At 36.2% G+C, this 15512-nt stretch overlaps 1 protein-coding gene across 2 annotated transcripts in view; it reads left to right on the top strand.

Annotated features, from left to right (window-relative positions):
• Window positions 1–13933, top strand: part of LOC136260739 (uncharacterized) — a 226248-nt gene extending 212315 nt beyond the window's left edge. The window contains exons 6-10 of one of the 2 annotated variants that reach the window (XM_066054604.1): window positions 5507–5549; window positions 8887–9070; window positions 10138–10257; window positions 11570–11662; window positions 13713–13933. In XM_066054604.1, the coding sequence (XP_065910676.1) occupies window positions 5507–5549; window positions 8887–9070; window positions 10138–10257; window positions 11570–11662; window positions 13713–13805 (533 nt within the window). In that variant the 3' untranslated portion in view covers window positions 13806–13933. Of the gene's footprint in view, window positions 1–5506; window positions 5550–8886; window positions 9071–10137; window positions 10258–11554; window positions 11663–13712 lie in introns of both variants that reach the window. The other variant, XM_066054597.1, reaches the window with a different exon arrangement.
• Window positions 13934–15512: the final 1579 nt, after the last annotated feature.

The raw sequence follows: 15512 nt of genomic DNA, 5'->3' as shown, positions 1-15512 counted from the left end.
CATGATTGTTTCTTTGAAGCTGAACTCTCTACGAGGGGATTTCTTCTAGCTGATCTTTCTACAGGGTGATTTGTTTGTAGCAGAACTCTCTACAAGGAAATTTCTTCTAGCTGATCTCTCTACAGGGAGATTTGTTTGTAGCTGAACTCTCTATACATGATTTGTTTGCGGCTGAATTCTCTACATGATGGTTTCTTTGTAGCTGAACTCTCTACAAGGTAACTTCTTCTAGCTGATCTCTTAACAGGGTGAATTGTTTGTAGCAGAACGATCTACAAGGTAACTTCTTCTTACTTATCTCTCTACAGGGTGATTTGTTTGTAGCTGAACTTTTTACAAGGAAACCTCTTTTAACTGAGCTCTGTACAGGGTGAATTGTTTGTAGCTGAACTATCTACAAGGTAACTTCTTCTAGCTGATCTCTCTACAGGATGATTTGTTTGTAGCTGAACTATCTACAAGGTAACTTCTTCTAGCTGATCTCTCTACAGGGTGATTTGTTTGTAGCTGAATTCTGTATAGGTGATTTGTTTGCAGCTGAGCTCTTTACAGAATGGTTTCTTTGTAGCTGAACTCTCTACAAGGTAACTTCTTCTAGCTGATGTATCTACAGGGTCACTAGTTTGTAGCTGAATTCTCTATATGGTGGTTTCTTTGTAACTGAACTATCTACAAGGTGACATCTTCTAGCTGATCTTTCAACAGGGTGATTTGTTTGTATCTGAACTCTCTACAAGAAATCTTCTTCTAACTGATGTTTTAACAGGGTGAATTGTTTGTAGCTGAACTCTCTACAGGGTGATTTGTTTGTAGCTGATCTCTATACAGGTTACTTATTTCTAACTGATCTCTTGAATTCTGTTCAGGGTGACTGCTCTATTAGGATGACTGCTCTATTAGAGTATCTCGATCTCGCACTTGCTACACCAAGTTGGATTTCGTGTTATAACTCCGTGGCTTTAAGTCTGATTCTTCTACACCATTGAAGAGCCTTTCTAAGATGATAACTCCATCTGTACAGCGATTTTGAAAGCATTACCCCAAGCGGTTTACCTGGTAGGCGTGGCAAGCATAATAATAATAATAATAATAAAATAAAAATATTAAAAATTAGCTAATCTCGATTGCGTAATTGTTACACACTGTTGATTTTTTCGCTGTATCTTCCTGGTTTTTAGCTCGATTTCTTTCAAACCACAAAAGGTTTGAGGTTCAATAGTTAACCTATTCACCCACCGATTTTCAGCTTCTTCCCATACGCGGTTTACCCTGTAGGCGTGACAACATATTGGTGTTATTTTTCGTGCGTAATTGCTCATAACTCTTTGTCTGTTTATGGTATTCCAGCCAAAGTTGGTACCGAGATGCGCCTTTATACCCCCCTTCTGTGTGCCAAATTTCAAGGCAATCGGATAACGCGTTCGAGTTTTATAGCAGTTTTTGTAAGTGTGCGACAAGAAAAAGAAAAATAAGAAGAAGAAGAAGAAGAAGAAGAAGAAAAAAAAAACGAAGAAACTCAGCCAATTTTTGAAGTCGCATATCTCGGGAACGCGCGAAGCGATTTCGCTCCAATTTGGAATGTAGAGTGCTGCAGTTGGGGGGCATGTCCACAGCAAAAATCGTCTTGTTTCATCAAGGAAGCACAGAGCTACGGAGGTGCGAAAATTGCGTTTTCTTTCTTCCTGTCAATATACTCACGGGTGTTACGCGCCGGCTTCTTGGGCCGCACGACACACTACCGTGTGTCTTGATATTATTACAAGTATTAAAATTTTACGCGAATTTTATAACCCAAACCCGGAGTCACGAATATAGATTAGCGATCACGTGCATGGCACAATTACACCCATCATGACGACGCGTCTCGAGATTGAGACGAGTATAAAGACGGGTCCACGTCTTGAAAGGTGGTTCCACCACGGGTAAGCTCGAACCTCATCTTGGCGTTAAGTACGGAACCCGTAGTTGTCGCATATTTGCTCAGCTACAAGTATCTTTACGGGATAATTTCGTCCCGTAATAGTCTCTTATTTAGCTGAGATAAACATGTATTGGTCTGGCTGTTGAAGGGTGATAACCAGCAAAACGATGTCATGATAAATTTGGTGTCATTAATGACATATCCAAAATCCTCTGAAAAATCTCAGAATTTTTTGTACAGTCGTTTGATTTTTAATGAACAATTACTATATAGGAGCATAGATTAGTTATTGAGTTTATAAAAAATAGCTTTTAAATTACTCTAACCTTAACCTTATGTACATAAAATTCTATGTAAACTAAACAAATTCACTTTTAGGTAATTCAGAACTGTGCAGCTGCATGCTTGTTTTGTTGCAGATTGTATACATATATAATTATCATTTTCAATGTAAATAGCTACATATAAGTAGTGCTATTCTTTCTCAATAACAATTTCTTTATCAATACTCTTTTAGCCTTTTACAATATTCTCCCTTCAAGCTGTAAATCCATGATTGACCACTGTTATGACTTTTTTGAAACTGCCGCATGTACACCATAAGTATGGCAGTTTGCATTTAGATTGAACTGTGTACATGTATATTATTACAAATGCATTAAAGTATGGCACAGCTTAGTAAGCATTTATGAGCTCATTCCAGTATGTAACCTTCAAGTGAACCTGCAATTTAAATACCTCAACCTCAACATCAATACTTTCATGCTTTCCACCATAATATTTAGTGAGACCCCAGCAGCCAGCCTATATATGGCCACCTTAGGGCTTATGCACTTTACTTGCTTCTTTGTGAGACTGATCACAAGTTAGCATACATAAGGTGAAGTTTCATTTATCGTAGTTGATTTTCAACAAAGATCAATAGAAACATACTTTATCATATTAATTTTATTATTGAGAGAAAAATAATTTAAAATATTGGAGTAGCATTATTAGGTCATGCATTATTTGACGAGTTTCTGTTTTTCATCAGAAAATGGACAGGTGGGTCAATATTGCTGTAATATAGCTATAGGCTTATTATCATATCCCAACTCTCTGTATCACTTTTACTATATACATACAATAACTGATCTGAAAGCAGCACAACACCACATTACTATGATCTACTTCAGATGTAACTACGTATAGTTGTCCTTTGTGATTACAGAATTTTACTAACATAAAATTGATTTTAGAAGGTTCACTGCACAATCTTTAAGGATTTCAATACTACAGTGAACAAGGTAGCTGGTATATAAGTGCAGTAATCTTAAAAACTTAACTTCACATGCTCAATCTTTTTGATATTCAGACAAATAATGGTTGGCTACATCTTTAATAATGGGAAAATATCTGTGGCAAAGAAAATACAAGTGGGATGCTGATGAGAAACAGAAGTTCACTAAGACCTTACAGAATAGTTTGACTATTTAACTGCAAATATCCACCAATAATGCCACAGTAAACTAGAGCACAGTTCTAGTGGCAAAGGATATGGAAATAACAGATATTTGGTTTCCTAGACCTGGCCTTTATACCTGGTGGATTTATAAGTACTGCTCTTTATTCACACTAGGCATTGTACTTGAATAGTCTTGATCATTGTATCTAAGAGTGAATCATTCCTTGTCCATTGTACCCCAATGGCAAAATATTTGCCTCTGTGTTCACACATTATTATTAACACTTTACAGTGACCAGCACTGAAGGTCCGACAGCAACATGTGCTGCAGCCTTAGGATTACCTAACCTAATTTCAAGGACTTAGACTTATAACTGATAAGGTATAACAGAAAAGGGGCCAAAGTAACGAAAAAAATCCCTTCAACCTCAGGATTTGAACTGCAGGTCACCCAATGTCTAGTCGGGACCACACTCAGTCTTCCTCCAGGAGGGATGGATTTCTTCCTTAAACCTAAAGTATTCATAATTTTTATGCACTACTTTGTTCATTATGCTTTAATGCGGTGCACTGCCCAATAGTATTGTGTAATTTGCAGCTTTACTGTGGATATACATTTACAGTGTCAGAGCACACTTTTATACATAAATTGTGGTTTCAACCTGTAACGTGAGTTCACAATGTCATTAACCACTTCTACAGCTGGCTCGTTTTCACCAATTCGCAGTAGCTAATTAGCAGAAATTCTGAATATTCGTAGGAAAAAGTTTGAAACTGCCAGCTATTTACAAAATTACAAAATTAATTTGCTACGAAAATTTGACTCCATATGGTAGTATGCATGACTTGGATTTGACCATGAAAACCACCCAGACGGTTTGTTATCCTCGCTATCCTACATGTTGAAAATGTTGGGCTAAGGTGAAAACTAGTATTATAACAAACTTTTCCTCATGTTTTCGAATTTGGACCACACCCACATTAATACCTTCGTACACAAAATAACCACTCTACAAGTAAGCTTACGTATCTAGGCCTTTAGTAGACTCTGTAATTATGCCATAAATAATTCAACAACACTGATCAAAACATTAAACTCACATAACCAAAATTCTCAGTGATATCTCTAGGATTTGTCCATTCATCAAAGCCAAATGTAGCCAGAATGTACCAGCTGCTGACCCATAATCAAACCTTTCAGACATGTATATAGTATAATATGTGACTGGGCCTGCAAAAACAGGGCATGTGGGCACAAACTACACCCCATCACTTTACAGGTCATATCTCAGTTCTGGAATGGAATATTTGCATTCTGTAACTTGCATCATAGAGCCAATTAAATGCTTACTACGAGCTGAAATTGCATTGCCATAGCATTATGGTACAAAAGGTTATGAGTGATGGAAGTTTGAAAATAGGTAAAAATCATGTGACCACATGCCCTATTTTCGCAGACCCAGTCACATATATCTATTAGTTGCACTCGTATTAGCTTGGGTGATTGATTTCCCGGTGCAGGCTGACCGTAAGTACATAATTAGCTGTAAAATGGGGCATTTGGGCCTTTGCCTGACATGTATGCCCCACAGCCTGAGTGTCTGTGGCCTTCAGGCTGTCAGGCATACATATCAGGCAAAGCCCTTATGCTCAAATTACTATTACATATGTATAATATGTACACATTGATCTGGATTCTCACAAACATTTATATAACTCAAAGACATAGGTACACACAATCTTGAAATTTAGCTCATCTGTAGCACTGCTAAATATACAGCATTTCAAAATCTTTTTATTCAAATACCTGACATAATATTTATGGTCAATACAAATTTTCACCATGAATTTCCTATGGGGAAGCCATAAATGTATGGTATCTATTACAACCCTCTCCTGAACTTGTAGCAGAGCCATAACCACATGTCTGTTTTTAAAATCTTTACTGTATCTATTGTAGTTGGCTGAAATGTTTATTCTCTTGAGAAAATCCACTTTTCATTTTTAGTTGTTTTTTCTTTTTTTTCAGAATTCACCTCAATTTGTACATACACTGTACATATAGTTAAGGCTCTTTCATTCTGAATCTCACATTCATTTATTATTGTTTGCACTGTTTCATTTATCCATATATTTTGTAGGTCAAGCTGATGTTAGCAAAGAGACTTATGTAGCTCTGCAGAGGTAGGTAGTACAGAAACTGTAATGGATGTAGGTAACAATAGGACACTCACAACTGTCACTGGTTTATTTGCTCAATACGTAATATTCACAGAAGAGCAGCCACTGTATATATTGTGTGTCTGTGTAACATGCAACATAAACAAATCCTCAACACCCTTTGTAGCAGAAGCATTTAGAGCAGTACTGAAGCTACGATACAGTGTATACAACAGTCAACTCATCTTGCTGGCCTTAATTAATATTACTATTGCTGCACTTCAGTATGGAGCAATTCAACAGTGTCATGTGTCATGTCCTGCTATACAGTATATAGCTATGAAACCACTTTTCATATCATCAAACATGAGTGGATATACGTATACTGTAGCTAACAGTGTTTATTAGGCAGTAGCACACTACTATGAATGATAAAATCTTCAAATGTAGGCAACTTTTATATACCCATGCACATACTCAGTGTGGTCATAATTCTCATGCAGCAATAACACTGTGATAATTCCCCCCTGCAGCAAAATGCCTAGTATTAAAATTGATACACTTGAAAATTTTTTGTCACACGTTTTGCCTAATTCCAGCAACATTGTATTGATTGTTATATATTCATCTAAGAAGCCTATCTGTGAGTTGTTTTAGCACTAAGTGAGCACTAATTTGATTAGGAAGTTGATATCAACTTATAAGCCAGAGCCATACCATAAGACGTAATCTAAAGCAGTTATTGCACATATTCTCCATCAGTGATTAGTGTGCCATTCCTCAGATCTCTAAAATAGTACAAATATTTGCACACTTATACAAATTATCACCTCTAAAATTATTAAATAAACTATACATGATTTATTGTATGGCTTCATTTGGTCTATTCTTTACATATTAATGAAATAGTCCATGATGCTCTGTCCTGAGTGCATGATGCTTATTCAAGTAAGTATGCATGGTCTGAGAATACAAAATTAATTAGTAGAGGCATGTTTTGTGGGTGTTGAGGCAATGAGCAATTCAGACCACAAAACAGCACTTTAGAGTAGAACAAACCATGACCACTGATTAAAGAAAAAAGAAATGTAATTAGATGCAATAGCCCACTACACTTCACTCAGGATCTTTTCACTACAAGTGACAATTCTCCATGAAAGATTTGAGTGTGTAGCTGCATTCATAGCATTGTCTGAATGCAATGGTGTGTGAGTTGATTAGTAGAAAAATCCATAGTTTTGTGGATCTTTACAATCTGTATTGTAGCAACTTGTTGGGATTGTTTTAGGTCATTTGAGGCATTTATCTAGCCTGGATTTTAACAAAATTTACTCTATTTGACTATACATGCTCCCTTATCGTAGTGTTTAGCATATAAAATTATTTTTAGTGGGTTTTTCATGGTGGGAAACTAATATCATTCATGGAAGGCTTGGATCCAGACCTTTGGAAGGAGGGGGTTACTATGGGGTAGGGTATAGCCAGACATTTAATGATGCCAGGGCTTAGCCACATAACACTAACATATACAAGCTGTATATACAAAATGCACAAAACGCATATAGGTAATACTTCTTAATGTTTTACTGTGATTTAACATCATGCACTACAACTTGTTTCAGTACTTTTTATCGATGTGCTATGGTCCCTACTCTAGTTAAAAGTTCCAGTTTTGTGTGTACTTGTTTGTCAACATTTTTGTGAAATAAAATTATTACCCACGCATATAGTAGAGTGGCATAGCACCAAAAAATGTGCATTTCGTACACTTTATGAACAATGATGAAACTTCTGCACAAATTGTGCTCCTTGTAACTTATACTATTGATATAGTGCCATCACAAATTTGACTTTTGGTGACCTTTACAGCCATTTTTTCATTGAAAATTAATCATTTTTGTCTTTATCTCCCTGAAGCATTATTTTACACTGCTAAAACATGATATCAAAATAAATGTGTTGGTCTAGAAACTATATTGACTTTTGTTTGAAGTTAGTATTTCATTCCACTACAAAGTTATGATCATTTTTATAAGTCATAAAATTCTTTGCCTTTGGGATATAAGGGTAAGTAATTCATAGAATTCCATGGTTAATATAAATGATTATAACTTTGGAATACAATCACCTATTGACTTCAAATAAAAGCTGAGTACTTCAATTTAGTAGCACCTTTAATTTGAAACTGTGCAAAATAATGCCTTAGGGAGATAAAGATAAAAACAATGAATTTTCAATACAAAAATGGTTGTATAAAGGTCACCAAAGGTCAAACATGCGATGGCACTATATCAAAAATATATGTCACAAGGAGTACAACATATATGGAAAGTTTCATTATTGTATCAAAGAGTGCACAACTATCGCACTATGCCACTCTACTAATACCACATCAAAAGAAAGAAATGGCACCGCGAACCCAAGCTGTCAATTATCATCTGAAAAGTAAAGTATCCATTACACTTCGTTGTTAGATATGTTCAACCTGTTACATAGCATTACGAATCAAGAACTGTTTGAAAAGTTGAAAGTAGCCACTATGAAAAATACAGATGATTTAGGGAAGCCATTACACGCTACTGCCAAATCAACACCTAAGATGAATGGGACACAAAGGAGGACACTGGTATGTTCATGAAGAATGCATTGTACATACTGCAATATGCCAAAAGGCATGTGTCCGGCTGAAGTGACGTTGATCAGTGAAAGAACCAGGCACGTAGCTGTAGCTGTTATCGAGTTACACTTGTCTGAAGCAGTCAGTCACTAGAAAATTCCGTTTAATAGTTTTTTAATTTCATAACAACTTGTTGAAATGAAAGCATTTTGGGTTAATCTGAAAGTTTGTTTGGGCTTAGTTTTACCTAACCAATACTGCTTCATCGTTGTCAGGGAAAGGTGAGGCTGGTTTTTTATTGATGTTTTTTCATGGGCCACACCCAAACCTTTGTGGTTCCTGCTATTCAGTACTATTGTACCATATGATTATATGCAATATATATGTATTGCACTTATACACTGTATATACACCCTGACTTTGAAGTCAGAGGAAGTTACCTGTTGATTAACCACGAGGCAAAGCCAAGCATGATATACGATGATCTTGTACTGTAGTTATGAGTACTATAATGCATTTTAAAATAGTGTACAGTGTATTCATACTCTATACCCACAGTAAGAGTTGCAAGAGTTGCTATACTAAACAGTGTCTGCCACCTCCTTAATAAGACTTTTATACATATTTGCATGCACATGCAGTAGTAAGTATATTGACCTTTCTAATAGTATATCCATCCTAAATGTGATAATTATATTACATACATGGTTCGCTTTATTGTGATTTGCTTATTTATATTTGCAGCCCAACGGGTAAAGGCACATTACCAGAGAGCCAGTATGATACAGTTGATAAACCCGGTGCTAAGGTCGTTCCACACCAATCAACCAGTGGAGTAGAATATGCTGTGTCTACTAAAACTGCTTCAATGGCCTCACTCAATGAACCATCACCTGAATATGCATATGCAGCAGTGGATAAGAAAAAGGTACTGTATATCATACAGTATGATAGTACTGTATAGTAGGAACCACAAAGCAGTAGGCATGGCCCACGAAATAGCATTACTAAAAAACCAGCCTCAATTATCCCTGATAACAATGAGGCAGTATTGGGTAGGCACAACTAAGCCCAAATAAGCCTTCAGATCGACCCAAAATGCTTTCGACAAGTTGTTATGGAATTTTAAAAGAATTATTTAATGGAATTTACTACTGACCTACTGAGTAACTGACTGACTGAATAACTGACTGACTGACTGATGTCTTCAGACACGTGTAACTCTACAATGGCTAAGGCTATGGGTTTGATTTTTTTCACAGTTTGATGTTGCTTTGGCCTGAGAGGTGCCTTATGGTATGCCACATTACATACAATGCATTCTTCATGGACTTACCAGTGCCCTCCTTTATGTCAGATTCATCTTTGCTGACAGAGAAAAGTGTTGATTTGGCAGTAGCATGTGATGGCTTCCTTTCGTAATGGAAATCATCTGTATTTTCCATAGTGGCTATTTTGATTGCAGAGGTGCTTTTTTGAACAGTTCTTGATTCATACTGCTGTGTAACGGGTTGAACATACACTGTACGTAGCTGACAATGGATACTTCATTATTAAGACAATATGCCATTTCAGATGTGGTATGCGTGGGTTCACCAGTCATAATGATAATTGATATAACTGGGACGTGCAGTGCCATTTCAGATGCGGTATGCGTGGGTTCACCAGTCTTAATAATTATTTACAAAAAGTTAACAAACAAGTACATAAAAAGTCAACTAGAGTAGGGACCATAGCACATCGATAAAAAGTACTGAAACAAATTGGAGTAGTGCATGATATTAAATCACAGTAAAACAATAAGAAGTGTTATATCCCTACTGTGCATTCCCATTATGGTGCCTTGCAGAGCACAGTAGGGATATAACACTTCTTATTGTTTTACTGTGATTTAATATCGTGCACTACTCCAGTTTGTTTCAGTACTTTTTATCGATGTGCTATGGTCCCTACTCTAGCTGAAAATTCCAATATTCATTGCTACTTTACTTACAGCACATTGCTGCAAGTGTTCCACATCAAAGCTCAGCTACCGGTGTGCAATATGCTGTGTCTGCCAAAGCAGCAGAAGCTAAAGATCCTCATCGTTATGATGAAATAAGGGATGAGCCAGGAGTAAGTATTCATGAAATTAATGCACATTAATGCATCGTAACTGAGTGATAGAATACAACACCAATCACTTTTATGTATATGATTGAATTAACACTGATGTGGGTAAACGTATAAACAGTGTGACATCATAATGTCACAACCCAAAATTTACCTACTGTAAATTCGCAAATTCGTATTTGATAGCTGGACTTCTCTCTTGTTGACCCTAGCTTCGACTTATAGACGCACTTGGAGACAACATAGTGTGCATAATAAATCTGTACTTGTGGTTTTGTTTAGTACAGTAATTTGTGTCTACGTGTGTGATTTTAGCTTTACACAGCACATGAAACTGTTTGATTTATTTTGCTTCAGCATCTAAAACCATGCTCATCTATTTCAACATACTTTATGCTTGACTCTCACATTTAATCCTTTGACAGTTAAAGTTCAATGTATTTGACAGAAACACGTAGATTTGTATAAGCTCTCATATGTACCTTTGCAACTACTGCCATTTAGAAAGAATTCACTAATGCTGATTACTCACCATGAATTTCCCAATACCAAGCATTGTTTTATAAAGAATTTGTACGTATCTTCACTGCCAGGCCACCCAAAGAAAACGGCACTTCCACCATTGCTCTACACCCGGTAGTTTGATTGGCCATATCTCCATTGTTATTTATTCCATGACATTAAACTAAGTACTATTAGACTCAGCATCTGATGGTGATTTGACTGGTATTCACATAGTTGTAAATTTCCATCTGATATACGAAAAACACAACAAGGTTAGTGAAGGAAACATTGCCCATTTATTGCTGGTATATACTCTTTTGTGTAGAATAAAGCTGTGTTGATAATATTGTAGTGTACGTATACAACTTAACTTTAATATCGTCAAACAGTGTGCCAGTATCATTTGACAGAAGAAACTAGCGCTTCCCTTTACAGTGCAAAGTTACACATTACCCGGTACAAAATTATCTGTACTTGGTCCTCAAAGGGATTATATAATAACAATATCTAAAAGCATAACAGTCCATTTAGCTTCCCTAATCTTGTCTAGTGTGCAATCGAGTGTACACATATGCATGCACTTAATAGTGTGTACAATGGCTTTGAAGGAATGCATGCATTCATATATTGTACATACTGTGTATATTCAATGTGCATATCTAGAACTCATAGGTGGCTAAGAAACTTTGACTTGATAACCTTTACTCTTGGCAGTTGCATTTACTTGATAATTGGCATGCTTTTGTATTGTGTGTCTGTGTAGTGTATTAGATTTTAAAGGTTTCATTTCATTCAGGATGTTCCACATCAGACCTCAACTACTGGAGCCGAGTATGCTGTGTCTACTAAAGCTACAGGTCATCAATATGATGATGTTAAGGACAAGAGCCCTGCCCCACAAGGAGTAAGGAATTGATATATAATAGATATTACGTGTACACCTGTATGTATATCAACTCCAACCATGGTTATTTGCTGTTCTTGTATAGAGAGACCTGCACAATATATGCTGGAATAATAGATTGTAAAAAAATAGGAATTCCGGGAAATAGTATGATTTTCAGAAACAAAATTTGTAAATTTTACTTGCAGCATAATAATATAAGTGAGCTCAGCAAACACCTTCCTTGTTCACACAACCTCAGAATTTTTTATTATCTACAGTGTCCAAGAATTGGATCACCAAAGTTTCAATATATTGTGGTGAGTAGATTTTGAGTTATAGCACTAGACAGTAGGAAGAGCAAGGAAATCAATTTGCACTGTGAATATGCTACAGGTGCTTACATTCACAGACATAACTTTCATTTGCAGTAGTCTACAGTGTTGGAATTGGGTTAAAATGTTCACCATGGATTAGTAAATAAACGTTTTAGCCCTGTAGTCACTTACGCATGACTTTCATGTTTTATATCATAGGTGTAGAAAGCGAGTGCAAGCTAAGTATGCATAGCATGCTAAACTAGGGATCTGGAGGGCACCATAAAAACTAATACTCTGAAAGTAAATTTCAGAGTATTTTTAGCAGTGATCAGATACAACAGTGTATAATTAATTCCTTCTGTAGCTCACTTCTATGTCAGTCACTCGCAACATTCCTAATGACACTAAAACATAATTTTATTACAATTGTTGTTCTGAGGAGTGAGGCGAATTGTAGATCAATCTGAAACGTTGCTGGTAAGAAAATAGTTGAGTATGTAAGTGATGGCTAGCCAAATTATTAGGGGAGCATCCCTCCTGGTCCCCTGCTTCCTACTACTATTATATGTACACGGCTCATACACTGTTATCTTAATTACATATTTTGCAAAATGAAATTTTAAATAGTGCTGGGAGATAATCTTATTGTTATACAAACATCAGTTATCCAAACACTAAACATGATTGTTCTAATAAAGTAGTTGGTTGTTTTGTTACAGCAGTATATTACTGTTATAAATCAGCATTAACTATTACAGTGTTACTTGTGATTTTTTCTATGCCCAAAACTTTAGTGATATGGAAATTTTAGTTATCTATTACCCTTAGGAGAGTCCTAGTGATTATCCATGCTACCAGGAGCACATCAATTCCTATGGACAAGAGAGCATGCAACTCTGTATACTACTAACATTACAGGCAAAATTCAAACATAGTGTCTTGTGTTAGTGATGTATGTATATCATTAGTTACATACTTTTAACATGCAACAGGGATGCCCAAAATGAGCTGCTACTTTGTCGTTTGTAGCTGCTTTGATAGGAAGGCCGTCAAGTCAAAGGAACAGCTTGGAATAGTCCATAGGAGTAATTTTGTGTCACTAGTAAATGTAGAAAGGCTGTCCTACCATGCCTGTGATTCCATTCTTCCGTCATGCCATTCAACTTTGTTTTGATAGCTTTACTTCATCATACTGGTAATGTAATGTACTTGAGTATGAGCCTCCATATAATGTCCTAATAAGGAATTTAAGATTACTTTTCATAGTACATGGCAGCCATGCTTGAATTTTGCCAGTTGCATTCTCCCTTGTTCATGACTCATTTATATACTCTACATGTTATTAATTTATGTGAATTTCATTTCTTGCTCATAATTATATTTCACTTCACTACAAAAAGCTGAAAATGCTCAAACTTCTATATCTATTCATCATTTTAATGTGATACAAGCATAAAATCTAACCATGACAAACATGGATGTTTACACAAAATGTAGGTTTTAGCTTTTCCAAACTAGGAAACATTTTGACTCAGTGATAAGATATAAAGCTCTCTGAAATTACTGTAATTACATAGGAATAGTAAATGTTCTTCCATTATGAAGATTTTTGAAGCATCCACATTTACACTTGTGTTAAAGATCACAGGAATCAATGGTGATAGCTACAGTATATGTAGTACTTGACAATTTATAAATTCTTATGTACTTTTAAGCACAGCCAATACTTATCCAACCTAATTTCATTATAGATAAACTATGCAGAAATACAACATGAGCCTACATCTGGAGTGAGAGTTGCTTTGGATGATGATTCTGTTGTTCATTACACTCAGGTATCCTAGACTCCATGAAAAACAGTTACAGAATAGATTTAGAACATTTTGTACTCCCTCATGTAACATGGTATGTAGTATTTCTTTCATCATTGAATTTGCTGTAAAATGCTACTTAGCCAGTACATTAGCAGCTATGGATGTATAGAATTGTCATTTTGTGGTGTAACTATCAAGGGCGTAGGCAGGGGGGGTTCGGATGGTTCGGACGAACCCCCCTTTCAGAGGTAGAATTTAATTTAAAATTAAAAATCACACCAAATCTTACAGCCCTGGAACTCTCTGGTAGCTACTTGCCCACTGGCGCTCCTCTGTACTACTCTTGAGGGTCACATCACATTAATGTTGAACCCAGAGTGCTGAACCATTGCAAATAACACCTGTCGCATCACGTAATCAATTGCGCACGTTATGCATGGTTGAAATGGCGCGCGAAGGACTGTTCAATGGTTGGTTGAGACATGTTACAAGGGAGGAGCTGTTAAACTTGAGTGATCGTGTTATACATGTGTCAGGTTAGCACAAACTGTGAATTGTTGATGTATATTTACCTGATGAATGGTTTGTTTATTGTGACATGTTGTGGGCACGTGATAAATTGGAGTACAAGCCAAGTCTGAAGTTATTGACCATCAGCAGGAGGACCGGCCGAGAATAAGTATACCTGGAAAGAAGTATTGCCAACTAAGGGATTCGAGTGTGGAGGGCTTCCGTGGCCCATGCATGTCACGGCTAGGAAATTGAAGTTGGCTGTCAGTAAGCTGTCTGAAAGTGAAGATTAGTTAGGTTTACAGTTTCTATAAGCTGCATAAACAGCAGTGTGTAGGTTTTAGCTAGTTAGATGCACAAACAGCACCTTTTTGTATTCGCATGCGTTTTATATTACTACCTAAGGGCACATTTTGTGTATGCATCATTTTCGTTCAAACATGCATGGTCTAGGGGAAGCACCCAGGCTTTCCCCTTAAGACATTCCACTTTATATCCGAACCCCCTTCAAAAAAATTCTGGCTATGCCCCTGACTATGTACATACATTTCTGTGTATGTAGTGTACATTATGTGTCATATGACTAAGCAGTTCATGTACGTACTTGATCATGCCATACATAGTTACAGTAGGCTTGAATACATTATCCTTCTAGGCAATTCTTTCTTCTTTATTAAATATTATTCTTCCCAAAGCTTTCCTAGAGTGATTGTAGAAATCAGAAACAAACCACATGCATTTCTTCTCCAGCTGAATTATGACTACTAGCAAGCATAAACAAAAACTAAATTCTAAAAACCATCATTAATAAGATGATTCTAATTTTGTGATTTTAAAGTGTTTTACTTACAGCTAGGGACCTCTCTATTATGCTGGCATAGTTACGAGCATAATAAGTGCCTAAAAGTATTGAGAATATAGAATAATAGGTAGAATACTTGTGTAATACTATAAATCCTTGCTTGTTAAAATACTGTATATATACACATCACAGAAAAAGATCAATATACTCTAATAGAACAGTCGGTAACTCTATAATAACGATCAGGTAGCTGACTGTTCTATTATAGTATGTCAATCTTTTCTGTTGTATGCATTTTGACAAACAAAGATTTATAGTCTGTGCTTCAGCCACTTTTTATTTTTCACTGCTTGAAGTATCTTAGTTTACTACAGTGGTATATCCCCAGTACATGGAACAGTTAATTGTTTGTTATTTTAGTAGTT

Source organism: Dysidea avara, chromosome 1, assembly GCF_963678975.1.
Source record: "Dysidea avara chromosome 1, odDysAvar1.4, whole genome shotgun sequence".
In the NCBI taxonomy this organism is placed as follows: Eukaryota; Metazoa; Porifera; class Demospongiae; order Dictyoceratida; family Dysideidae; genus Dysidea; species Dysidea avara.
This window is presented reverse-complemented; position numbering and strand designations above follow the sequence as displayed.